The sequence below is a fragment of the Gobius niger genome, assembly GCF_951799975.1.
Source record: "Gobius niger genome assembly, chromosome: 13".
NCBI classification, from domain to species: Eukaryota; Metazoa; Chordata; class Actinopteri; order Gobiiformes; family Gobiidae; genus Gobius; species Gobius niger.
Window position 1 is genome coordinate 19,328,543 of NC_136864.1, and position 27,969 is coordinate 19,356,511.

General features: G+C 42.6%; 2 protein-coding genes across 2 annotated transcripts in view; one reads left to right on the forward strand and one right to left on the reverse strand.

Annotated features, from left to right (window-relative positions):
• sugp1 (SURP and G patch domain containing 1) overlaps nt 1-27,969 on the forward strand; it is a 191,106-nt gene that overhangs the window by 154,235 nt on the left and 8,902 nt on the right. The window lies entirely within an intron of this gene.
• LOC306972351 (potassium/sodium hyperpolarization-activated cyclic nucleotide-gated channel 2) lies at nt 4,949-27,645 on the reverse strand. The gene is made up of 8 exons (XM_079568940.1): nt 26,232-27,645; nt 24,136-24,559; nt 21,178-21,339; nt 14,559-14,777; nt 11,304-11,450; nt 10,949-11,189; nt 10,714-10,878; nt 4,949-10,431 (listed from the first exon to the last, which is right to left on the reverse strand). Exons 1-8 carry the CDS (start codon nt 27,275-27,277, stop codon nt 9,485-9,487), a joined length of 3,351 nt encoding a protein of 1,116 aa, XP_079425066.1. The 5' UTR covers nt 27,278-27,645; the 3' UTR covers nt 4,949-9,484.

Consider the following 27,969-nt stretch of genomic DNA (forward strand, 5'->3'; position numbering starts at 1 on the left):
GCATCGGCTGTGGACAAGCTGCGTGTCTCAGCATGGGGGGGTGGCTGTGTTTGTCAGAGGAGACAGAAGGAGCTGAAAAGTGGTGGTGCGCTGCGTTGCTAGCTCATCCAGTGACTCAGCAATTTCACCAATGAATTTTGTAAATAATCCCCTCTTTACTTCTTATCCCCCTGTGGCCCTGTTTTTGCAGACGTGACATAATTATGAATGTCTCATTAGTTAATAGCTTTTGAAGAAGGACGTAATGACTTTCAATTAGGAGAAAATGGACCAAAAAGAGGCTGTCTTCTTATAATTACTATATTTTGAGAAGTGTCAAAGCGTCTATCCAATATTCCGTAGCAAACTCATCACTGCCTGGAGACGTCAGAGGCACTTCGCTGAAAGCAAAGAAAGACAGAGGACAGAAATAGACTATGCAGCAATATGTGAGGAAGAGAGCGAAGCCTTGGGTATTCTGACATTCCAGATAACACACAATCCAGTTGTGTGCTCTGGGACTTAATGCGGAAGACAATGAATAGAATAGTAGAAGGGGAGAGGCGCTAGTGTGCAACGGGTCAAAAACTGGTGCTTTTGGGTAGGGTCACAAAAAACTTTACTGACTACAACTCAACTACAACTCAGACAATAGTATCATCTGCAGTACAGTAACAATTAACACTTGCCTGATATGTTCTTATGCTAACAGCTTACACAATGGTGAAGCCAATGCAATGTGTGTTGTAAAAGGAAGTATATTTTAATGGTTGTACAAAGTACATAACATGCATAACTCAAATGTAAATCCAGAATGCACTTTTTAGCTTAATCCATTTTCAATTGTGACCACTTTCTTAAACTATTCAAAATATGTTATGAATTCCCTTGTGTTGTGAGTGCAAACCACCCATTTCCAAATATCTGTCTCTCTCTTGGAGATAATGGACACATTAGGTCCTATAGTGATAAAAGGCCCAGAGTTGGAGCGGCGCAATGCTGGTCTGTATGAAGGTGATGGATGCGGTGGGGATTTCCCAATCCCCCTGACAATTAAACTGTCAGAGCCTTTCTCCTCTACACTCGGAGACTAAGGCCTGCTTCACAAACTCATCCATCTATTTCTAAGGCCACTTAAAATCACCACTGGGAAATTGTGACCCTGCACTCACAGCTAGACACTGTTAAAAATGGACACTCTTTGCACCACTTGTAATATTAGTAATTTTGGTGACATCGACACCAACAGCAGTTTTTATTAGATATTAGAACAGACAGCTTGAGCTTTATGAACTCTCCGCTTTACGGCTTTAGCTTTTATTCTGAACATGTTCTCTGTTACATTCCATAGTCACAGAGTCTTTTTATTGTCTATTTGTATGACAAAGACAATTCTCTGAATGTTGTTGAGTCCATTCTTTCGGCTTTACTCAGTGCGACATCAGAGCTAAAGGTGCGTACACCGCTAACCGGTCAAAATGCTTCTATTTGGTCGCTTTAAACCGTTGCATGTGTTCACTTCAGGAGGAGCCACTGCTGCGCGATACCTCTGGGTTTTTCCCACGCTCTGTTGTTGAGCACTAAGTTGTGAATGAAATGTGTGTATTGCTTTATATTAAGGTGTGCTCGTAATAAGCTTAATAAACTTTTTCAGATTAAAGTAATGGTTAGGATTAGGGTAGGCCATGAATAGCCTATTATTAGTATGTTAATCGATAAGCATCTTATTAGTTTCTATACAATCACATTCATGGCCTATTCATTATTAATGCTTATTAATACCTTATTAATTCCTGATTCTTAGCTTGTAGTTTGGTGACAGTGGAAGGAAATGTTTTACTACCTTTCTCTGACACTTGACACATAATGCAAACCTGGCCCCGCCTTCATCCCGCCTGCCTCTCCTGGATATTTTTTTAATATTTGTCTTTATTGCGTCCGTGTTTTCAGTTTATTGAAGCGTATAGTTCCTCTGATCCGAATGCCCGGGCTCGGGAAAGGCATGTCAAACCACAGCCGCTGCGTTGGCATAAAGCTTTTCCTCCTCTTTTCATATGGTGTTTCTGTTTCACTGGTGTTTTTATGAAAGCAAAACAACCGACAAGTAGCACATGTTTATGGAATTGAGAAGAACTTTCTGAAGTTATTGTAGTAGCGGTTGACATTATTTAAACTTTGAACCTGGAAAAGTGGGGTATCAAGATTTTTATCTGCAGTTTACATTATTGAACTTTTGAAATATAATAGCTGTTAAGGAAAGTAAGGTGTTGGAAAGTTTTTTAAAAGCCAGACATTGTCCTTTTATTAGCAGTGGAAAAAAGCAACAAAAAAAAAATCCATGTTCAGATGGAGAATATTTTTGTCCCTCTCTATGGACGCGAGTCTCTGATGAATAACCACAATGTCAGCGAGTGCAGACCTTGACGGAGCAGAACAGATGAGATGATTCAGAAGCCACAGCATTGTCCTCGCTCTCATTACTTCTGTGGCAGCCCAGTGCAAATATAATCAGTGGAAGTGGGCAAGAGACGTAAAGGTGGGAGAAGCGTGTTAACTTCCAGTATGCATCAAAAAAACAAACAAAAAAAGACATCTCTACTCCAAGGCTAATCAAGACATGGCCAGTTCCTTATAGCACCACTTTTGGAGAATTCAACAAGTTTCTGAACAAAACTAAACATTGAACAAACATCAGGCAATGCTTTACCACATAAATGACAAAACAAGTTGACAATGGGTTGTTCTGTTTTTTTAGACCGCCCTGTCTTTTCTGTCTCATTTTCACACGCATGTAGCAACACTGGAAAAGGGTTGATGATTTACATAAACACGGCATGTTTCTGCTGCTGGCTCTGTCTTTGCCCTCTTCATCTTCCTCTCGCTCTTCCTCCTCCTCTTTTTTCCCAAGAGGATGCTGTCCATTACATAATTTGTTGTAGAGCAGAAAAGGCTACTGTCATGTACTGGAAACAGATACTTTCTTGAAAATGACTTATGCTTTCACATATTCACATGAGCACAAAATGATTGTTTTACTTTGCTCTGCCCTTGATTGGATTTTTAGCCGTAGTGGGGCTCGAGCGTTAATGCTGTGGTTGATGTGTGTTGGTCCTTATTGTGCGCAGCCAGTGTGTGTCATTTAACAGCAGATTGAAATACACTTTGGTCAGGGTCACATGATTTGTAACCGCTGAGCGTCCTTGAGTAAAGACTGAATTGATCTGGCACAGACGGATAACTGTTTTAGACCTAATGAGAAAAAACAACACACTGTCAGGGATGAAACGGTAAAATGCAGAAATGTATTGAACTCCATATCCCTCATGTGTCTTATCTTATATCTCCATGGTTTCAGGATAATTCACTGTATTTATGCCATTTTTGCCAATTTATCTGATTATTCTAAGCTAGGATCATTTGTTTACTGGCGTGTGTCTTTCTCCCTTAGTCCAGACAGCCTACATGAAACATTTATAATTGGAGAAGGCATTCAAAACAAAAACATAGTGCACCTGCAAAACTGAAAAAGCATATTTGACCTACTGTATAACACCTGGGGGACACAAAAGCTGGGCTTGCCCAGAGCTGGGCTTGGAAAACTGCGTGGAGATTAATGGGAACGGTTTGAGTATACCAGGAAGAAGCTAAATAAGCAAATTGCCCTCTGGAGGCCAACAATGTGGGGGGTGAGGCAGGAGATATGATTAATTGAAGTAGGACGGCCAGGGACGTTGAAGAGGACCGGGACTAGAGGAATGGAACGGAGGACAACCCATACTATACAAGATAAGCAGAATGTACAGTGCTTTTAGTCGAGTTTGCGTTGTCATTATGTGAACATTTAACAGCAGATTGGAGGAAACTGAACAAGAGAGAGAGGACATTATGTCACATCAAGGTAAGACTGAACGCACTGCGGATGGCCTCACCCACATTTGTGCCAGAAATAGGGAGGCTACGCCAATGCTGTGGTGTTCACCTCAAATCCCCACCTTCAAAGTAATTTTAATCTTGCTATCTGCACTATGCATAATCACCAAGAATCCGGTGTGAGCGGCAGACGTTACTTAATGGGGACATGAGTCATATTGCCAACACTGGTGATTGTACTGAACACTACATCATCACTGACTATGATAAACTTACAATCTTACACAATCGGCAGAAATAAACTGTACAAAGAATAGACTAAACATGTGAGGCTTAATGATGTGAGTGAAAGACATTTGGAGAAACATAGCAAGACACTATTTTATCGGATAATGGTGTGGAGGTTAGTTAGCAGAAAATGAATAGGAGTCGATACAATGTCCGCTGAACTAATGAAATAGAGTGACTAAATAGACTGTGTGAAGGAAAGAAGGACAGAGGAGAGTGTCCTTGGGCTGCCCTCTGTTGTGACGCACGCACCCACCGAGCCGTTCATGCACAAACACACACCCTGCACGCCTTCAGTTAGTCCCAGATTCAGACCAGAGTTAGTGGAGCACTACTAGTGTTCATGATTGTAAGAAGGTGCTGTATATATACGCACCACTTTGTGGGTTTATCTCAATCTGAGCACTCAGATGTCTCATATGAAATGCAGAGCCTGTATCTGCACAATATCTCGTCTTGAGGCTGGCTGTGGGACACGGTTTTGACTGGACACATTGTATCTCATTTGGATCAGGTTTATACCATTGTGTGGCGTGCTTAAGTGTAGTATATTGTCAGTGTAGACAGAATGCCTTTAGTGTCTTCAGCTGTATTCTCTCCAAGGTTTAGGATATATTTTGGTTTATACATTGAGTTATTTTATAATATTTTTGGTTCTTTGTTCTACTACTACAATGAGACATTAATTAAACATCATATTTTTTGGGGGTGTTCTAAAACTTTTGTTCTGTATTGTGTGTGAGTCACACCCACCGTTGCATTCGTGTAGTCTGTAGCTGGGAGTACGTACTACGTAAGATCAATAAATTCACTTCAACACAATGTTAGTATGCCAATGCGCTCGTCTTTTTATTGCACAACAATGTATCATCTTTTGATGCTTAAACAACACTGCCATTGACTGACAGACCGGCTTATTGAGAGAGACCAGGGTGTGGCTCCATGTTCTCAGCTAGCTGAGGGGTGGACAGCCTTTTGGAAAAAGTCGAAATCAGCTCAGTGCCCGCACGGCCAACAGCCGGATAGTTAAACTATCAAATGTATCTCCTGTTATCAATATTCAAGGGTCACTTTGATTCTTTCAGAGCTGGTTGCTGCACTCAGGCGGAGAGCTGATTTGAGCTTTACTGATAAACATCAACTTGGTCTAGTCAGAGGTCTGAAAGACTTTAAAAGTCAAGCCTGAGATGGTGGCAGACTTTAGTACACGTGTCTTACATCTGTGCTGTAGTCCACATGGTGCTGGTATTGTCTGGCCCACACCAGACGCTGCTGGTGCAGGCTGTGGAATGCTACTAAGTATGGAGATGTGCTAGTCTTTTACTGGAGCATTAGCATTTTATTTAGATGTGATGAAGTGGTGAGTGTAACTGTTTGCAGCTTGTGCCAACGTCTCTCTCGGCTTCATGTGGGATCCAAACCCTTAATGGCATTATATTCTCCAGTGGGACCAATGTTATAGAAGGAAAGGCACAGGAACACACACGCACAAACTCAAGCACACAAGAGACAGAGTCCTGAAGCAGAGAAGGCTTAGGTAAGCTAAGCAGGCTACAGTAGCTACGACACAAAGGTATAACTGTTAACTGACTAAATAAATCATTGTACACAACAATGTCTAGATTTGAAGGTCCCACTAAGAAATATACACAGAACTCTGCTTAAATAAGAAAATACAAGCATGCACTCTGCTGTTATTTGCCAGGGTAACTCAACCAGGAGTCAGACTTCAGTGAGGTGTTCTCCGGCCCCAAAATGTTCTCAAAGGCAGACACCAGGACAGTGTGCAACCAGCATCAGAGTTAAAGACATGTGTAACATTTGGCATTATAAAGAGTCTCCTTCATGTTCAGACCATAATGTTGCTTACAGATGTGCATTACCCCACATTATCACTTTGTTATTTTGATGTTTGGCTTGTTGCAGTAAGCAGGTTAATAGTATAAGCTAACATTTAAACTGCCGAAACCACCAGAAGCCGTCATAGCTCACTTCTCCTGGTATGAACTGTTTCTATACAGCAGTTAGTGGTAAAAACGCAACAATGTGCCCCACATGTCTGTGTATACCATATGTACAGGACATGGACATACAGCGCGGATGATGTTGGAAGGCTCAAACCAACAAAAATGTGCAATTTTGTGTTTCCCATAGGAGGGAAAATATATTTACTGACATTGTCAATTTAATTCACTAATCAATATCTAATCTTGTTACATATATATTGCAATTTATTAAATAAAAACACTTATCTGCATTTTTACAGGCACATACATACCACAAAAATAGACTATGTGGAAACTATATACTAGGCACAAGGTATATACAGTCTATGTGCAATGGGCACATTGTATAAACAAAAAACAAACTTATTGTCAATACAAAGACACATAAAAACAAAAAATATACCCTGATTTGCTAACATATCACACCAAGGCAATCTGTACCTTTATATCTGGTACTGTGAAAATGAGAGGTTTGAAACAGACATACACTTCAGGTCAGTCAGTGGCGAACATGCACGCAGGATTCCAGACCCACTCTAGAACAAGGTCCAGAAAAGATCCATAAAACAATCACACTAAGCTCCTGCCATCAGGGAGAGGCAGCCCTGTAGAACATGTCAGTGAGGCTGCGAGCCAACAAACTGTGACGTGGACACAGAACAGACTGACAGAGTCTATGGGCTTAGCCGCCTGTATCGGTCTATGGCAGAGCAGGACTGATCAAAGTGCCCACAAGACCATCCTTTGAGCGGGCATGACTTACACAACAAACTTTAGAATACAGTGAACAGAGATGTGCCTGATATTGCCTGAAACATTAGCTCTTAAACTCTCTCCATCTTGCTTTCACTGACTGTGGACACATTAAAACCATATCAGCACAGTCCTGATAGCAGCTTATTAGGGCAAACTCTGGTTTTAGCACAAAAGAACTGGAATAGGACCAACTGATTGCACTGAAACAGCATTGACATACAACAGCTATTGATTCAAATAGAGTTTGTTCATTCACAATCATATTGGCATTTGGCATACCTTTCCCATAGGAAAAAAGCAGTATAGAGTTCTTGTGTTGCTGATGACTCGGGTCGCAGCACTGTGACCCACATAAGACAAAGAACAAGTTTAGTGCATCTATGAAAATGAACATGTTCAGGAGCTGGGGTTACAAGCCATACACTTAAGCCCTTATTAAAAACAATCACCTTTACTATGTAGAAGAGTTTAACAGCTCTCAGGAAAAGTGACCACTTCAAAACGATAGCAACAAACTCAGACTCGCATTATACTTGCTTCTCGAGGCCAATCAAATTCAAGGATAATCATACAGCGTGTTAGACAAGTTGGAGGAGACAGTTTCTCTTAAAATCAATATAAAACTATGCTGCGGCAATCAATTAAACCCTCTGTAAAGGTATCAAACCTGAGTGAAATGTCCATCGCATTGATTTTACAGTTTAGCTCTGGATCGCCCCAAGAGTTGGGTGTAGCGTTTGTAATTTGACAAGTGGATTGAGCTACCTATCCTCAGTCTCCTTTTTATTGTTTGTGTTTTCGTTTTTAACCAGATAGTGTAAGATGTGCTGCGTCCATTTGAGAAAACAGTACATTGATTTTCATTTTGAAGGTTGTAGTGCATCACAAAGTGCTTTACTGCATGACCTCAGTGCTCGCTTTGGTCTGTGGAGTCCAGAGTTTGTACAACTCACTCACTACCTTTTAAAAATCACTAATTATGTATCCTCCATAATGGTAGGTTTTTGTGTCAAAATCAATCAGACCCCCCCAGCTGAATAAACAACACCCACACACACAACCCTTCCCTTTGCATCATAAAAGGATCGCTGTCCTTTTAGGTACATGGCAGTTTATTTCTGATTGGCTTTCCAGTTCTCTTATAGCATACATTCAGCAAGAAGATGAGAAGGTTTAACCCATCTTCAACACAACCCCAAATGTTATGGTATTTGTTGCCACATTCATCTGAGTTGTGGATGTTACTAGGAAGTTGCAGATTTATTTGTACGTTGTAGAGTACATTACACTAGTCAGCCATTCTTGTACCATGTTGCCCAGATTAATTGCATCCTTATGTCACATTGTAAAAATTACTCTTCAAGTGACACTTTTAGGACTTTAAATTGCTTTTGCTTCTCACAATGCTTTTGGTTAGCAACATGGTCACTGGATGACAAAACCTTAGATGAGGCCACAAAACTGCTGGACTCTTGAAGATTTCACAAGAAGAGATAAATGGAAAAGTTCACTTTCCTGTACAGCATATTATGTATAGATATTTATATTTATTTATCTTATATTTAGGCAGGGTAGAGTATTGCAGAATTATATTGCATGTGTTAATCAATATAAACCTAGACAAAAACAAGCAAGTATACAGTATGGGCTGTAAATGTATCCCTTCGATAAAGCTCTGATCACCTACTGCCTCCCAATAGTTCACCCTCATCTCCAGGGATTACAATCAGTGCGCTGAGCAAACAAAGGAATGTTTGCTGGATGGTTCATGGTCACTGTGTCAGACCAGTCATGCTCAACAATGCAGTGAGCATGAGTCCATTCTCTGTAAATTATAACATAAACTCCCATACAGTCACACTCCCACATGTTCTCATACACACAAACCAAATATATGGCTTCTAACTTTGAATCAAGGCAGTTAAATAAATGGCATTTTCTTTCATGTTATTTTTTTTTCTTTCTTTTTTTAGTTGACACAACCAGACTTTGTGTTTAAGCTCACCTTTGGTTTGAATAGATACAATGAATATAATATCCTTCATTCTCTCCTCAGTAATTATGTACACTTCTATGTAAGATCGACCAGCGGTCTGCAACACTATGCTCACATTAAAACAATATGATGATATGGTTCTTTTGCTATGTCAGCTTGTATGGAAAAATACACTCAAAACACTTGAAAATTCATTGTCATTTAACCTCACATCCCTGATTTTCAAAGAAATTCCAGCTCCAGCTAGATTGCATTGCATGGATTCTACACAGTATGTTTCTTCGTATCTTTACAAGACAGCAATATACAGTAGGTGTTTGGAAGCAGTGTTGAGTGATACTAAGGGTGCTGGCCCAGCTGACTGAACCAGTTCAACCTTAAGTCACAAAGTCAGTTGGATAGATTCCTCTTATAACCAAAATGTCAGACTTTCATTTTGCTTGTAAGGACACCAATATTGAGCATCATCCTGGCGTCGAGCAATTGTGGCTTGACCAAGACTTTTTTGGTCACTTACTGACAGAGCAGCTGGACAGACCAAGAACTAAGAATCTTCACTAAAAGGCCTCTTTCCTGAACTTCACCAGGGTCACAAATTGGAAGACAGCCGGGATCTAGCAGAGTCTAGCTCTGGAAGGCTGACAATTGAATCTTTTTTGGGGACTCCAGAGTCTGGAGGTGCTACTGCCCCCGTCACCGCTGGTCCACCAGGGGGCGGCGTTGAGGCAAAAGCCACCCTTTGCTGAGAGCCTCCTGGCCGCCCCACCCCTGAGGGCCCTGGCACTCCTGATGGCCCAGGCACACTTGGGTGGGGGGACTGCGAGGGGCCAATGGAGGTGTTGGAGGTGCGTGTGGAGGGAGACGGACTGGCAACAGCAGAGGCAGCCTGTGGTGTTCCCTCCTGGGGGAGTGAAGGCTGAGAGGCAGACAGAGCTCTAGTGTCCTGGCTCAGGCTGCCTGTGTGGAGGGAGTGGGTGCTTTTGTGAGAAGCTGGCCGCTGCTGCATCTGTGTGGGGCTGTGGACATGGTGCTGCACTAAGGACAGTTGAGAGCCAGAGGGTCCTGCACTGGCCAAGTAGGGGAAAGTCCGACCAGTGGCTGCAAGGGGGCTCTGAACAGGTGGGCTGGAGATGGAGCCAAACGCCCCACCAAAAGTCTGAGGGGGCTGAGCCTGGAGAGGGGACATAGACACTGGACTGGCCAGGTTCTGCATCACTTGGAAGCGCCGCACCATGCGAGGAGACTGTAGGTTCCCAGGACCCACCAGAGGATTTCCCATCTGTGGGCAGAAACTCATGGCAACAGCCTGCTGCAGGGTGGCGATAGCTGATCCTGCCTGCGCCTGACCAGGGTGGGCAAACATCCCACCGATGGATGGTGTCATAGACATGGCCCGTTCCCGCTGTAAATCCACTAGCTTCACCATTTCTCGGTCATACTTCACAATTTCCTGGATCATCTCATTCTCCTGGTTATTGAAGACTCCAGAGTTGAGATCATGCTGAACTTTGTGCATCAGAGTGGAGTTCTTTTTTCCTGAAAACAGAGCAAAACATGAAATTAGAAAATTACAGACTTGCAAGTTCTAGTTTCCATCCATTGTCCCGCTATCTCAAACAAACTCATTCTTTCTGGCATGTTATACCGGTTTTAGTGACAGATGAACTGCACGGACTGCAAGCTCTGATCCACAAGGGAAACCCCTGGGCATTGTCACAGTTGTTCAATAATAGTAATCTTTTAAAAACAATACAACTTCCATAAAATCATGTTTCCTTGTTGAATCTACTGTACAAAATGTGATGTATTGTTCCCCACCTATACGGTCCAGTCGATCTATGGCAACAGTCTCAAAGGCTCGCCTCATCATGGGATACTCCTCTAGCACCTCATTGAAGTGGTCCACAGACAGGGAGTAGAGGCGACAGTAAGTCTCCGCTCGGACACTGGCAGTGCGTCTTCCTCGGGTTAATAAACAAATCTCTACACAAAAAGACAAGCTCAAAGTAATGTCGCAACTGAATTAATACACATTTTCAAAATAATATTGCACCTCCAAAGTAGGAACCATCGGAGAGTTTCATCGCCAGAGTCCCTTTGGTAATGACATTGCAGACTCCATGTTGGATGAAGTACATTTTCTTCCCAATGGTGCCCTCTCGAATGATGTAGTCGTGAGGTTGGAACACCTCGAACCGCAGCTTGGTCAACATGGCTGTCACAAAGTAAGGCTCTGCATTTGCGAACAGTGGCATGGAAGCTACTAGTTTGCGACAGTTGAAGTTAACAATTTCCTGAAATAAACAGGCATTATACAAGTGTTAACAATATATGTGTAAAAAACATAATCACACATTGTTAAATGTTTTTTAAATGTTTTTTAAATGTTTTTTGTTCGGAAGTATTACCTCGCGAAGCGGCTCACTCAGTTCATCAAGGATGCTCTCCTCATCAAACATCTTGCCCTGGTATCTGTGTTCATAGTAGTCGTGAATCTTTTGGCGGAAGTCGGAAGGTAGTTTATGGAAGGACATGTACTGCTCCACTTGTTTATACTGTAAGAAGATATAACATTGTATTGTTCATCTGATTTGAGATGTATTATTTGAACATACTCAAAAAAATAAATTCATGAATTTTAATTATCCCCACTCAACTTAGTAGTTTTGATTTGAAATGAATTATTATTATAAATTGAGAAATAAGTAATTTTTAAAAATTGACAAAATATTAAAAAAAAAAAAAAAAATCCGATATTACAACACAGGATCCATCAGACCTACAGCCAATTCAAACCTTAATGAGGCTGATCCCATTTCACTAAATCTACTTGATTTTCATGTATTGAGTACACCGTGAAAAACTGATGCCTGATGCAATTTTGTTGTGTTTGTAAAGTACAGGGGAGTCCTGGCCTCAGAGGAGAACCTATTGTACATGTTTTTAATGGTAGGGGAAACCGGAGTACCCAGTGGAAACCAGAGTACCCAGTGGACACCGGAGTACCCGGTGGAAACCGGAGTACCCAGTGGAAACCGGAGTACCCGGTGGAAACCTACGCTGACACGGGGAGAACATGCAAACTCCACACAGAAAGGCCCCGTCCAGGTGGGAATCGAACCCGGGACCTTCTTGCTGTGAAGCACAAGCGCTACCTTGCTGCCCAATTTCTTACACATACAAAAAATGTGCTGGCTCAGTCTCCGCTCAACATGAACAAACATGGCCAATGTGCCAGACACAGTCATTCTTTCTTTATTGAACGTGTAAAGCTTGTGAATATTGAAAAAAAACATGTAGTGTTTTACAGAGTTATCTAAATAGAAAACCGTCCAAAGCAACCACTGTGAAAGCCAAAGTTTCCTGGCAATGCTCCAGACAGAGTGATAGATTTGTTAGTAAACAGAGCAAACGGTGGAGAAAAAGAAATATCTTTTGCATAGCCTTATCACACAAAATGTAGACACAAATAGAAAGCTGAATTTATTGTGCATTAGTGACCAGACAATTGAAGACTCTATTCATTTTGCACATTTCCTCCAGAGGATGAATATACTAAACTATATAAAAAACAACAACTCTTCCTCACCCTCCACGGGCGGTCTCCCCGAGTCCCCCAATGACCATTTTCTCCAGCTCTTCTCTGAGCCCCTGGTATTTCTCTAGTTTCTCGTTTCCTCCAAGCTCGGGTCCTCTACCAGAGGCCTGGGAGCTTGAGGGTTCTGTGCAGTATCTTTGCTGTTCCTAGAACTGCACTTTTCTGGACCGAGATGTCTGATGTATTTCCTGGGATCTGCTGTAGCCACTCCTCCAGTTTGGGGGTCACATATATTTATATATATATATATATTTATATATATATTTTTTCAATTAAAAAAAAATATCTTTGCAATATTAACACAAACTCTTATGCTGATACCAACTTGTTGCTCTGTTTTGACCAGGGCAGTGCATAAATGAAATAGATTTTGTTTACTTTAGGCTCTTTATGTTACTGTCTGTATTGTATTTGTAAATCAATGCCAACTCATGCATGTGAAGTCTGCATATATCCTTTGTCTTTTTTTGTTGGTTTAATGGTTTGGAGCATCTTTGTCCTAAAAAGAACATTTTGTCAGAAATAGGTAATAGCACACAGTTCCATGAGTTCCCCCTCCCTTCTGTGTGCTTCTTTTTCAGCTCCAATGATGTGGCAGCCAGTTAGCATAGCAGTATACCATTGCACCTCTCAAGGACATCACCATTGCAGTGGCAGACAGAGAACAAGGGAGAAAAAGATCCGACATAGAGAAGAGAGCCATACAAGAGGCAGTAAATGTAGATATGTAATAACAGTTGATTGGTCAGGATGTAAGCAGAGACTGTAGAGGAGTAGTGAGCTGATCCTGAGCATAGCACCAGAGGCAGCCATTGGTGCTTACGTCACCTTCAGGATGACATTGGCAGGACACACAGGTCTGCTGCCTCATCAATTCTATGCTGCCCAAGGGGACATAACCGCACACAGCCTGTGTCTTGCTCTCTGTTTCCCACATCAGCCCCTCCTCATACCCCCGGCCCATGGCGACGCGGCTGTACCTGGCCCAACACAAAAGCATGCTCTGATTGGCCAATGAGAGCTGGCTGCTCTCCTCACTCTCCAGCCGGTGAGACTCTGCTTGGATACAGAGCGGCTACACTCACTGACAACCACTACAGGCCACCACCACTGCTCCCCATTACTTCTGCATCTGCATCACATTTCAATTTCATGACTGGACTGACATTTGCTGAAAGAAAATCCGATAAATCCCACAAGAAAAGTGTTCAAAGTGTAGATCACTGCATACGAATGAAAGTACAATGGATAGAATTTGGAACACAAGATGTATTATTACAAGAATGAGAAAGTGTGGTATAACTTAGCAACAGATTTCTGATTGTTCTGTTTGTCAATTACATTTCATGTTCCCATAGCACTATACATTTTTGTATACTTAAGTGCAAAAGTATAAGTAAGGAAACCTTGATACTCAGAGTGCGATCTATGTCTCCCTGCTGCTCTCAGGACTTTTCATTCCACTCCACTTGTTCCAGAGTTCGAGGCACTTGCACCTCTTAAGAGCAGGTCCTGACAGAATGTCTACTGTATATACTGCATCTGGGGAGCCAGCCCAAATACAACCTGTCATTGTTCTAGGTTTTAAAGGACTTCGAGAAAAAAAGTTAACAACAGGTGGGAAATTTCATAGTCCAGTGTTTACGGTAGTGTGTGCCATCCTCTGTTACAGATTTCAGTCAATTCAAGTCAATTTGTCCTCTACATTTGACCCATGCTTCAATGCCTTCAGGGCAACCTGTTATGAGCAGTGTGCTGCGGCGGTGCAGTGCCAGGGAACCCATCACCAGACCTGGAGCTGGGTTCATGGTCAGGAATGTTCAGCTTGAAGATTAGTCTATTGGGGAACACCTGAAGGAAACCCATTCCATCATGGAAACAACATGAAAACACAGAAAGGCCCACATGTTTGGGAATGAACCTGAGGGCCCTTAACTGCTTAGCTATAGGGTAGCCTCTGACAACATGTGTCAAATTGTTTGTGAACGAGTTTGTCTATTGCGATTCACTGATGTACATTGTGGAGTGGCTCCAGTCTTACGTGACAGAGAAATGTTGAGCTTACCTTTTCCTGGTACTGTCTTCTGGAGGAGTCCAAGGACTGGATGAGGGCTGTGGCGTGGCCAATGAAAACAGCATAGCATGTGGCTCCTACGATCATACTGAGCATGGTGAGCCAGATGTCTGAGAGACTCTCGGGGGCCTGCCGGCCATAACCAATGCACAGCATGTGACTCATGGCCTTAAACAGAGCGAAGGAATAGAGCTCTGACCAGGTATCATTCTGCAGAGAAAAGACAAGGGACACAAGGAGTTAAAATGTGCTGGAGGACAAAGGAGAGAGCTAGTACCGACTTTGGAAACAGCAGGGTCATGAATAGCACTTATACAAATTAGAACTCCTGGGACAGAGCTGCTTTGCAAAATAATGGGAGGAAGAGGAACCGACACCAGGGGAATCCTTTGAGGCCTAATCAGGAAAAGTAGAAGTGGTTTGAAAATTATTTCCACAGAGAAAAATGATAATGAGAGGTCATTAAGTATACCCTTTCAGTGCTGAGTGAATGGGAATCTACTACAGTCTGACAGTAGCCCACAGTCACAGGCTAATTGCACCAAATAATTATATAACCATATATAACCACAGTATGCTAACTACAATACAAACTGAAGGTTTGATGGCAGGCTAGATTTTGTAAAGAAATGACAGAAAAATACCATTGATAAACACAAAGCAAGACTGAGGTAAAAAAAAATAATTTAAACTTCAAGCAAAGAAAATAAGCAGAGCTCCACCAAGTGGGCAAAGACTAAATGTGAAAACAGACAGAGAAACAGTAGAGTGAAACAGATTGAATAATAGATGAATGATGAGCACTTTGATTCTGAAATAGCACAGGAAAACACAAGGAGTCCAGCCTTATAAGTCTCAACAGCTCCCCCAGGAGACTTTTGTTTGGGAACTATCCACCGCTTGTTACTAATCATGGTCTCCATTAGTTGAGAAAAGTCAATTTGGGGTTTACAGTTTCACACTTGCGTGCCTTTCTTCCTTGCCAACTGTGATTGTTCTTAATGATGTGTAGTATGTTATTAATCTGTTCATGGTAGGCTCAATGTGCCCTACGCCTAAAATATGCAATGACTTAAGAAATGTGTCTTGCTACCCCATGCCCCTCTACGACAGCTCAATGACTGAAAAAATATTCAGTGAATGGAGCGTCAGAGTGCGCTTTTAGAGGATGTTATTGCAGTGCTTTTAACTCAGTCTAAAAACACCTAGGTTCCTTTGGGACTAGTGTAATCACATCCGCACAATCCACTGTCTTCGCCCGAGAAACAAACACCAGTGGTAGTGATTTACACAGCTGGGACAGTAGCATTCACCTTGTTCGTCTACAGGCGAGTTGCTCAAATCAAAGTCACCATGTTGTCAAACTTTTTTATTATTATTTCTGTTTTAATAGGCAGCTGTCCTGTACCAAAATCTTAAACATTTGGTTGTGCAGTTTGTTTGTAATTGTAGAAATTCTGCACATTATCCTCCTAGTATAATCATATATTAATATATAAAAAGTGTTGGGAAAATAGTAGATAAAAAATATATAATATTTATAGTGACAGTAATCAGACCGTATATAATATATATCTGCAGACCTGTACATATGTTCTTGATCACAGCTGTTTTTGAACATTCACATTCTTTCCCATTTTAATCTGTAGTAAAATCCATGTTTTATTTTTTCAGGATTACAAATTGTGCATATTATTTGTATCAGACTTTGCATTGGAATAGTCAAATTAAAATCAAATAGTCAAATTCAAATAGAGTGGTATTAATACTTCCTGAACCAACTGTATGTCAGAAGTCGTATGATAGTGTTTGGTTAGATGAGGTGCATTGGGTTTAATTTTACGCAGTGATTACTGCCTTATCTTCTCCCATGGCAGCATGGTCGTGCGGGTGTCACAGCAGGATAATAGGGAGGTACACTGTGTGTACAGTTTGTGCAGTGCACACACTGTAATTACAGAGGAAACTATATATTGTCTGTCAGTTAGCACTGTTGTCACTGCTATTATCACCCTGACTCATGAACACTATGTCACCCTCCTCAAATATTATTGAGCCAGTTAATACTAAACAGGAAAAGTAATGACCAGGAGCTGTTTAAAAACAAATTCCTTGAGGTATTACAACTTGCACAAAGTCCAATTACTGATATAGTGGATGTCATTGGGAGTACTTGGGACGCCCTCCACATCTCCTGCCCGTAGGCTCTGCTGTACCAGGGCCACTGTAAGGGTGCAAGGTGTGATTGATCGCCAGGCTACAGCACAATAGCTAGTGTTACAAGTTGTTGACTGCTCAAAAGGGGAGTGGTCTCAGGTGGCTCTCGGGCTGCACAGACTAGGACGACTGACAGCTCTCCCGGGAGTGTCTTTGATTAGACACTGGGACAGAGCAATGACACTCAAGTACAAAAGGCCCCAAAGAGTCAAAAAAGTGAGCCTATAGGAGAAAGGGCGTGGCTATCCCGTATGTGCATGGAGTAGGGGAAGAGGGTTTTTAGACAAAACAAAATCCCAGTTTACTTCAACACTTTGAGATAGACATTCAAGCATTCAAAAGACAAGACCCCCAGTCACAAACAATGATGGACAATGTAGTGTATTAGACTAACTGTAAGTAAGAGTGCAGTGAGCAGTACCAAGTGGAAACAAAGCAGCCTCTTTTCAACAGGATGTGCCAACGTCTAAGGGGGGCAGCTGTGGTCCACAGTCACTTGTACACCTCTATCTTAAAGCCACTAACTATACATTTGATGACAATGAGGTATGAATTCTAGCAAGAGAAACTTGCGTTGAATCATGGGCATGGCCTCAGACACAATTTGTCTCCCCAGCCCAGGACAATGGCTATTGAAATTAGAGTAACTCTGCAAAAGAAGTGCAGTTGGTGGCGATATGGCAGTCCTAGAATTTAAATAGGCTTGTGTGCTTAGCCAGCCTGACATTTGACTACGAGACCGAAAAGAAACTTCCGAAGTTTAAAGTGAAACATTCTGAAGTAAATCACCCCGGTCCAGTCCATCCATCCATCAATCCATTTTCTTCCGCTTTATCCGGGGCCGGGTCGCGGGGGCAGCAGTCTCAGCAGAGATGCCCAGACTTCCCGATCCACACACACCTCCTCCAGCTGTTCTGGGGGGACCCCGAGGCGACACCAGGCCAGCTCGGAGACATAGTCCCACCAGCGTGTCCAGGGTCTTCCACGAGGTCTTGTCCCACTAGGACATGCCTGGAACACCTCCCGCGGGAGGCGACCAGGAGGCATCCGGAACAGATGCCCTAGCCACCTCAGCTGGCACCTTTCAACGTGAAGGAGCAGCGACTCTACTCCGAGCTCCTCCCGGGTAACTGAGCTCCTCACCCTATCTCGGAGGGTGCGCCCAGCCACCCTGCGAAGGAAACTCATTTCAGCCACTTATATTCGCGATCTTGTCCTTTCAATCATGACCCAAATCACATGACCATAGATGAGAGTGGAAACGTAGATCGATCGGTAAATCGAGAGCTTTGCCCCGACTCAGCTCCCTCTTCACCACGACAGACCGATACAGCGACCGCATCACTGCTGATCCCGCATCGATCCATCTATCGATCTCACGCTCCATCCGCCCCTCACTCGTGAACAAGACTCCGAGATACTTGAACTCCTCCACTTGAGGTAAGGACTCCCCACCGACCTGTAGAGGTCCAGTCCAGTCAACAATATTAAAACTCTACTACAGTGGAAAGGTCCAGAACGACTGTGAGCCTATGCTAACATACAAGGAACTGAGAAATGGCGTGGAATGCCAATTCAAAAGAACAAAACACTGTTGATCATAGGTAGATAGGAGAGAGAGGAGTTTGTGCTGAGAGATATTTGATCAGAGATGTCATTTGAGAGACATGCGGTTCAACAGCAAAATTGTGGAGAGACTTTGCTATGAAGATAATCCCAAAATAATTTCCAAAAGGCAGGACTCACCATGCAACAGAATGTCTGTCTATACATCTAGACCTTCAGAGGCATAGAATCAGACTATTATTCACTCACAATATTTTACAATACATTTTGGGAACCTTGTGGGAAATAGCAGGAGTACAGGAGATCTGATGTCTGGAGTGCTAAAGTAACCCCCTACATACTACCATTGATGTTGGAATAAAGTAGGGCTCATTGTAATATTAGATGCTGATGATCCATATTACTAAGCTACACTGTATAAAAAAAAACACTCTTTTCTTTTTTTGTTTTGTTTAAATTGAATAGAACAAACTGCTGAAATGGTTAATTATATAATAAAATAAAGCGATAATATTGTCATTCCAGTTCCAACGATTTACAGTCAGTAATTACTTTGTACAGCTATAAAAAGAGATGTAATAGCTCCAGTCCTTTCTCGTGCTACACTTTTCTGCGGATTTATGCCATCTCATCTGGCCCAGCATTCTCCGAGTGCATTCAATTATAACCCTGTTTGGACCCGTGCCTCCTGCCTGGGTTATGGCTCTCTCCCCTCACTGTGTAAAAAGCTACACTGACAGACAGACCTATAAACAAGCAGCTTTTATCTCTGTGAGAAAGACATGGCAACAAAGGGCCCAGCTGCCACACCAAGCCATCCCTCCCATCCCTCTGTTTCCTCCCCTTTTATCTTCTCTGTCATCACCCTTCCAACCAGGAGCATTGAGAAGTGTGCTCCAATCTCCTGTTCAGTGGCTCTCCTCTGCCATCCTGCCCACTTGTTTAGTGCCACACAATTGAGGCAGGTAAATTCTATTAAATGGGAGAAACTGCAAGCACACAACATGTTTAAGCTTTCACCTGGATATTCTTTAATCAACTTCACGGGTAGTTTTCTCATGCATTTTTCTGAGGGATTTGTCAATATCTAAGTTCTTGCCTGGGTTATTTCCTTCAAAGTTGAGTTTTTACAGATTCCCCCCAAGTAAAACCTAGTTCACTCAAAGCCAAAAATAACCAATGAAGAAAGTCTTTGTATCTAATGCCAACAAATTAAACCCACATGAAGCAGCCAACCAACTGCCTTCTTCAGGGTCTACAAACCCTGAAGAAGGAAGTCGGGCGCTACGCATGGGAAACTCAGCATGCAATATTATTTAAAGCCTTTTAAATCAGTTAATGTAAAAAAATAATAATAATAATTTTGATACAGAAGAGTGCCCTGTTTTTTCCCCTTTCTCTCATGAGATTTTGCTTCTTTAAGGGGCTAGATGCACGTTAGCCATTTTATACTCACTACTGCCACCTCAGGTCATACAAATAACACCTTTTTGAATGTCAGTGCAGGATTTTAGAGGCAGTTGTGGTGAACAGGTCTGGGCTCATTCTACACCTTAGGACATCATTGGAACATGTAGGGGGAGGAAAATACTTAATTTTAACATTTTTAAACCCTGTATAGTCCCTTTAAAGCAGAACTAAGTAACTCGTGCCCCTAGAGGCCATAAGCACCACTGCAGGTGTTGTAGAATGCTACGTTTTTTTAACATTCATTAATTGTCCGTGAGAGTAAATACTACACTGACAAAGGGAGAGAGGGATATTGTACATCTTGGATCGTGTAACTATACATGTAACCATATTAAAAACGTGGAAGAGCTTCAACCCATTTGGCCCCATAAAGAAAACGAGAGGCTAAATGATAACAACATCTTTGGTCTTTTCGCATGACTGAGCGCACCCACAAAGACCAGACAGGTACACATCAACTCGTCTAAGCTCAGGTAAGAACATATCTCAGTATGGAAAAACGGTGGTCTGTTCCTTTAAAAAACAAAGGGTAACATACATTTTATGTCAGTAATCCACAGGAGAAGTTTCACATTGCACATTTTATGTTCATTTATATGTGTTGAAGAAATGTGTCATCTCCTATGAGTCAAACAACGCAGGCATGAAACCGGAACATAATTGTGGTTGTGGTGGCATTGGACATTGAAGTCTAATCATGCTTCCACATAAGGAGGTTTGAAAAGACCGGCATCGAGCCAAAAATGCCAGAAAGGCTTGAATGATGCAAATTGGTCAAGGCATATTATTGTTACTGTAGGCTTCAGTGACACAATGTTATTATGGCTAGAAAACAGATGAAGATTGGTCCAGGAGAAAGTCGACATAAAGATGCCGGGCATAAATGGGGTTGACCTCCACGAATGTCACTGAGAGGGTCTCTGAAAGGCTGTGCAGGAGATGGTAAGTTCCTTAACAGCATACAGTGCTTCTCTCCAACTGACAAATAGCTTTCAATAAGGTTGATGGTGAAAGCTGTTCAATAATAACGAAAACATAATGAATTAATCAGTATTATCCGGAGGGCTGCATTTATTGTCTATATTGCTATTTAGAGCATCTCTCGACCTAAATAATTCACGTGTTTCAAGACTTTTGTGTGAGTGTGTGAGTGTGTGCGCGTGTGCGTGCGTGCGTGCGCATGTGTGTGTGTGTGTGTGCGCACGTGCATGCAAAAACCTTTTATGGCCCGGAGCTATTGACTAACAGTGTCACAACATGTTTATCGATAGCTCCTGACCAGGGTAATCCCCTTTCAAATGAAAGAAAAACAAAAGGCATAATTTAGTCTGAGGGCAAGAAGAAGACTGACACATACCTCCATCTTGTTCAGGGACACCCAGCAGTCAGAGGGGAAGTCCTGTAACATGGGGACCAGGAACTGTAGGCAACCGTCCCAGTGACACAGCAGCAGCATCATAGCAATAAGGTTACAAATCCGCATCACGGCACTGGCCAGGTCATAGGTCATGTGGAAGATCTGGCAGACAGAGTGGACACAGATATAAGACAGGTTGGCGAATACGGTGAAATTTAGAGTTACAATTGTGCGTGATAATCATTGTTGATATTTTAAGAGCCACCCTGCTCTGGGTGACTTGATTAATGGGACAGACAGGTTGCCATCATCTCCTCAGCAAACTCTACGGGAGCAGAGTCAAGTATTTGTTAGATTCAGAGTCCGGACATCAATCATGGTTCAGTCATACAGAGAGGTGCTCACGCAACCCCGGGGCCACATCACGCACACAACTTCAGGAGCAGTGATAGACAGACATAGTCATGGCGCTTAACAACTGATAGTCTCTGCCGCCTCGCACATCAATCACAGCAGACTACGGGACAGCGGCTCTGGTCAGGCACCAATCACCTTACTGGTTTCACGCTGCTTCTACAATGAGGGATGTCTGATTAAGCACGCAGGTCGGGGGGGGCATCCAGTTCCAGCTATTATTAGGAGTGATTCAAAAGGTCACAGGCAAAAGGAGTGCTCAGAATGGATTAAATATGTTTGCTAACACATTCAGTAACTGTCTATAAATATTATCTCACCTTACGAATGAAAAAAGCTGAAGAACGACAAACAAGCTTGTCATCTGAGCTGCCAAGACTGGTTACCTTGTCTTAACTTGGATAAAGTACTTTGTATGAATTTTAACATCTACAGTACTACAAGCATGTTCCAACTCAAACCGTATACTGTGTATCAATCAAACTTCAATCAAACTTTATTTATAAAGCGCTTTTCATACTGAGAGGTATCACAAAGTCAACATTCAAAACAATACGCCTGGCACAGCCTCCCATATATATATTATATATTAGGATTAAGTAAATAGATTAGTCAATTAGAAGCTAAGCTAAAAGGGTGGGTCTTGAGCCTGCTCTTTAAAACATGAATTTGCAGCCCTGAGCTGCGGGTGTATAGGCGAGGTGTATAGGCGAATCTTCCAGCAAGGTAGGTCTAACTGATCTGGAGATGAGTCAAATGCAGATGGGGGACAGTGAAATATCTTAACCTAAATGCTTACTATGGACAGTGATAAAGTTAAAATAGAAAGTGAGGGTGATAAAAGACCTGTTTTTTTCTGTTTGTATTATTGTGTTAAAAGTCCAAACAAGTATTTTTCCTCCAGCTGCAAGAAGTAAGTCCTTCCAAATCCTGTGTTTTCTGCTATTCTCACTGTTTCCAGCCAGGGGTCAAACTGGGGTTATTACCAGAAAAAACACATTGGATCATTGTCGCATGTGTTTCTTCCTGCGTCTTAGCTCTCACTCACTGTATGCCAAGTCTGACTTCCCATCAGGCACCACTCAGAGTCCGTATGTGTACGCATCACATCATATCTTCAGAAATCCAATTATCCAAAGGTCAAGTGCGCAACGGAGCCCCCTTTGCACAGTTCACCACTGCAAAATGCCACATACACGGGCACAAATGGGGAGTCGGGTGACCTCATGACCCCTCTGAACCTCTCACCTCTTTGGCTACTTCTCGCAAGACTCGTGGTTGGTGGGAACATGGTTAAACAAACTTCATCCCTCCAGTTTTTTAAATATTTTTAATATTATACGCAAGAATTCTGGAGATGCTTCCCCGGGCGCTGCACTGCCCACTGCTCCTCACGGGTCGTCCAGTGGCGTCGAGGGATAGGTCAAATGCAGAGGACAAATTTCGCTGTACAGTTGTTGGATAATGATAAATAAGAGGCAAAGTAAGCATTCAACAGGTTTTCCAATGACCCATTAAAACAATAATCATGCTCACCAATTGCGTTGGAAGTCATATATCTACATGTTTTACTTATTTTTAGTGGAAGTTAACATTTTTTCTATCGCAAACAGATATAACGGCTTCAGCAATTAGAGAGCGGACCACATGAGCCAGCCTTCACTGCCCACATGCGTCACTAGCTGCCGATTCATCACTCTTTCCATGGCTACATTTTGATTTTTTTGCTCTCCACCAAAGCTGCAGTTTGGAATTGCTCTGACCTAGTTGTCTAGCCATCATCAAGTTTGTAGAGGCTTGTGCCGTGTGTGCTCTCTTCACATGGATCTCAATGGGAAGCGGCACGTGAGGGCATTCATATTGGGCAGGCAGCTGGAGGAGACACTACTGAGGCCTCAGGTTGGTCCGGAGCCAGCACCAGCAGATTGTAAACAATAGTGAGATTTTTTTTTCTCTGCCTCTTGGCTCCAGACTGGCTGTTACTTTGTCTGCGGCTAAGAGCAGAAAACAAGGCCAAATCACCCTTCACGGAGGGTATGTAGACGATGTCAAATAAAATGCCAGTGGAGTTTTTAACATGTAAAACAGTGGAGTTATGAGCGGTGTTGTTTTTACATTAGTCTACAGATATGACATGTGCCCCCTAACATGGAGATTTCCATGGTGACAATACATTCATGACATTCCATCCTGAACTCTACACATACATATGTCTCTGCAGTGCATTGCAATGGATTAGACACAATTTCTGCTGGGGGAAAAGGAAGTTGAAGACAGTTAAATGGTCCTAAGAATATTTTTTCTTCAAAACATGACACATTGTTGTTTGTTTGTTTGTTTGTTTGTTTGTTTGTTTGTTTGTTTGTTTGTTTCATTCATTGTATTCTTTTGATTTACAGGCTGCATTGTTAATACTCATTGGGCCATAAACTCATGGTGCAAATAATCAACGGCTGTTGGTGAGGTTAGAGTGTCGAGATTTTAATCTAGAATCCAAACCTTAAATTGGTCAAATAAAAGTCTGGTGCAAACTGTAAGCCTTACCTCCTCCCATTGGTGGATGTAGCGTATCAATCGGGACAGTCGCAGCAGCCTCAGAAGACTTAAGATCTTAGTGAATCGGACGATCCTCAAGGCTCGAGCAGTCTTGTATACCTCTGAGTCAATTCCTTTTTCTACAATGAGGAAAATGTAATCCACTGGGATAGAAGAGATAAAGTCTACAATGAACCAAGTTTTTAAATATTTGTTTTTTATCGTTTCAGGGTCCAAAATAATGTCAGAGTTGTCCTCTATAATGATCCCGGTGCGAAAGTTAAGAACCAAGTCCATGAGAAAGAAGGTGTCAGACACCACATTGAAGATGATCCAGGGCGTGGTGGTCTCTTCCTTGAAGAAGGTGATGCCTACAGGGATGATGATCAGGTTGCCCACCATAAACAGCAGCATTGTGAAATCCCAGTAGAACCTGGCAGAAGTGATTTTGAAACGGGACGGAAAATAGGAAGGGGGAGTGGGGGTAAAAGACAAAAATAGAGTCAGATGAGACAATAGAGTTGGAAATGAGATAGCCACAAGAGACAAACTTGGAAATTGGAAAGATCGCCAAATAAGTATTACTTTGCATTTGGATAATTTATCATAAAAGGAAAACAGGGTGGTTGTTTTTTTTCTCGATTTTACCAACAATTACCATGTCAGACTGAAAATCCAGCCTTAAGACAAGGACATTAACAAAAGCCTTGGCTGTGACTTTCTCAAATGTTCTTAAATCATTACATTGAACTGATCAAAGTAGACTAGATTTTTCTCACCTACAGGTCTTGTGGCTTTTGATACCTGATGTTTATTTTGGGGGGTGGGGGCAGACAGTTATAAGGTCATGGTGTCTGAACCCAGAGTTCTCTGCAGGACAGGTGCAGCGCTGACTCACTTCTGCTCCTGTGACTTATGCAACATGCGCTCTGACTCCTACAAACCTGGAAAGGTGTTAGGAGTTTCTTAAATATCGGAGATATAAATTAATTACTGATGTATGCACACTTTTATGCTTTAAATTTTGCAATCTTCTCATATGACCATTCTCTTACCAATGTGAATACATTTTGACAACATAAACATATTATAGAATAATTATTATAGAAAATATAGCCTAGTGTATGAAGGCTATCATATAATTTCTTTAATTGCAAAGACATAATTAAAAAATGTTTAAAACAGTATCAAAATCCCCCTGCATTCAACTGGCTATGGAGTGCAGGACTTTAAGCAGGAGGATTTTGCAAGGGTCTTCATTGAGTGGGAGACTGATGAAAAAAGGTCTCCAAAGTGGTCAGATTACATCCACCTGTTCAGTACAGCTCAAGTTTAATTCCTGTGGTCCACAGAGTGGGCCAAATACAAACCGTTCTGTGTGGATGTGCTGGCGCTGTCCGTGGTGCTGAAACCACGCAGCCAAAAGTAGCCCCTGATTGAGCATCTGGTCTCAGTTAAAAACATAATTATAAAAAAGGATTGAAGTGTTAAATTTACGAATTCTAAAAGCTTTGGTGAACTGAACATTACAACCACAAGAACGACTCCAGAGATTGTTATCAGCAGGCTTTGAGGCACAGCATATCCGTCACTGACAGTGCAGGGTGCGGAGCCGTCTGCGGGCGAATATGTCTCCAGTGAGCATGCTTGAGGTTTTCGCACACTTGGCTCAAGGTGACATTCCGTTAGAGCCGCGCACACCTTTAGCCTACATCCTGTCCTGGCTGTGATGGCAAAGACATGTGCTGTTAAACCGTGGGTTTTGAAGAAAGCGTTTGAACTATGTTAACGCAGTGTTTAAACACGCCACTAAGATGTAGCTATGGGCAGACAGTTAGCAGGCCAGGCTTGTTGAGCATCCAAAACATAGTGCTGTACTTGAGCAGCGTTTGTTTACCACTTTTATAGAACAATGTTTGAAAAGTCCATTATTTTGACAACAGGTTGTTAGAAGAAATCATAGGCCTAATGCTGCATGTTATAACCCCTCATACATACTGAAGATAGTGTTATATTTCTCAATCTCTTTGCTGACCACCTGAAAAGTGAGTGGTACGTGAGAGACCTACCTCTCTCTCTTTACAGCCACAAGTTCCTGCTCTTACCTGAAGTCACTATAAGGATGAATAATCCAGTTCCCCGCCGATTTCACCCTCTCCTGCTCCCTCTCCACCGCCTTTTGACTTCCATACATGCGCAAGGAGAATTTATTGACTCCCGGCTGTAACATGCTGCTAAATTGTCGTTGCATGAAGCTGGCTTGACTACCCCTGGGTTCGGCATCTTCAGCTGGCACGATCTGCGAGCCATCTTCAGTTTTCTGGAAAGTGACTGAGTTCCTGGGCTGCTGTGCCTGGGAAGAGGCTTTCCTGCTTGGTGCGTTGGAGAAGGACACCTTAGAGTCCTTCTTCTCGGGGACACCTCCGTCTGCTCCATGGCCCCCGGTCAAGGAGCCACCTGGTGTGATAGAGCCGTCCATGCTGGCAGTGGTCGAGTTTCGGGCACCTCGCATAGCACTACCGGCGTCCTCGGCCCTCCCTTTGGAGATGATTGAGCGCAGGCTGCCAGTTCCAGAGTCCCTCCTGCATTCTCCGTTTTTGGTGCATTTCATGTTTGAAATGGGAGCCAGACCATCCGCCGTTGCCGCGCTCATGGGTTCGGCCACTGCCGCGGACTGCAACACCTCCAGCCCAGATTTGGCGCTGACTGCGCGCTCGCCAGCATCGCCCGTACAGGGTGTGTGGCAATCCGAGGCTCTGGAGGCAGAAATGGGCCGTGGGGCGGCGGTAGCGTCCTCTGCGTGCGTAAGGATGGGCTCCTTGCTTGAGTTTCTCCTAGAAGCAGAGGACGCGGCTCCCCCTCCTGGCCCAGGCGTAAAGTTCTTCATCCTGATGCTGCCACTTCCACTCGCCGCTGCTCGGCGCGGCCGTGGATGCGCAAACTTACACTCCTCGTCTCCGTCGTCTGTCTCATCCATCACGACGTTGCTGGCCACGCCGGGCTGCTTAGGGCTGGCTGCCCCCGCAGACGCCGAGTCCACACAGTTCTGGCTGCTGTTGTTTCTCGTGCATTTGGACGCGCTGATGTGGCCGCCCACCGTCTTCTTTTTCATAGCAACAGCAGACGCCAGCGATGGCTCATTCCTTTCCATGACATTGAGCACCTCAAAATTACCTCCAATTATCTTTGGGGAAGACCAATCAGAGACAGAGGGTAGACGGGCAGAAAAAATATGGGAGAGAATCGGAGAGAGGGAGGGTTGGACGTGACTTCTTTGCTAACTATAGCCAATGATTTATAGTTTGACAGACTGTGTCATAAAGCCTCGAACGAACACCACTCAAGTTAAATTACTCTACGTCAAATGTCACCAAACTATATCCTTGGCTTCACCAATCTGGATTTGTTGGGCTTAGACAGAGAACGCTCCTCGGTTTATTGCAAGGGGACACATTTATGGAGAAAAATGGACTAAAATAAGTTTAATCACCACGTGTTAATGAACACTCGCATGATGTCATTTGTTTTAGAGGGTGTTTTCAATGACAACCTTCATCTTATTAGGATTCGCTATTAGATTAATCTTTGGCGACACGTAGTGGTCACTTAAAATATAGCATACGAAAAAGTCTTGGACAAATTGACCAATTGTTTGCTGGTGACTAAATCGTTTTTAAGTATAGCCTATAGTCTTTTATTATCATTATCATTATCATTATCATTATCATTATCATTATTATTATTATTATTATTATTATTATTATTATTATTATTATTATTATTATTATTATTATTATTATTATTATTATTGTGCAAGATCATTTCATTTGTGAACCAACTGAT

What these genes read in the sequence shown, in the direction of transcription:
- LOC306972351 (XM_079568940.1), bottom strand. Translation starts at nt 27,277, where the DNA reads ATGGAAAGGAATGAGCCATCGCTGGCGTCTGCTGTTGCTATGAAAAAG. An exon ending in CATCCTTATAGTGACTTCAG is followed by an intron (nt 24,560 to 26,231) that starts GTAAGAGCAGGA and finishes CACTTCTGCCAG; the next exon opens with GTTCTACTGGGATTTCACAA. An exon ending in TGAGTGAGCCGCTTCGCGAG is followed by an intron (nt 11,190 to 11,303) that starts GTAATACTTCCG and finishes TGTTTATTTCAG; the next exon opens with GAAATTGTTAACTTCAACTG.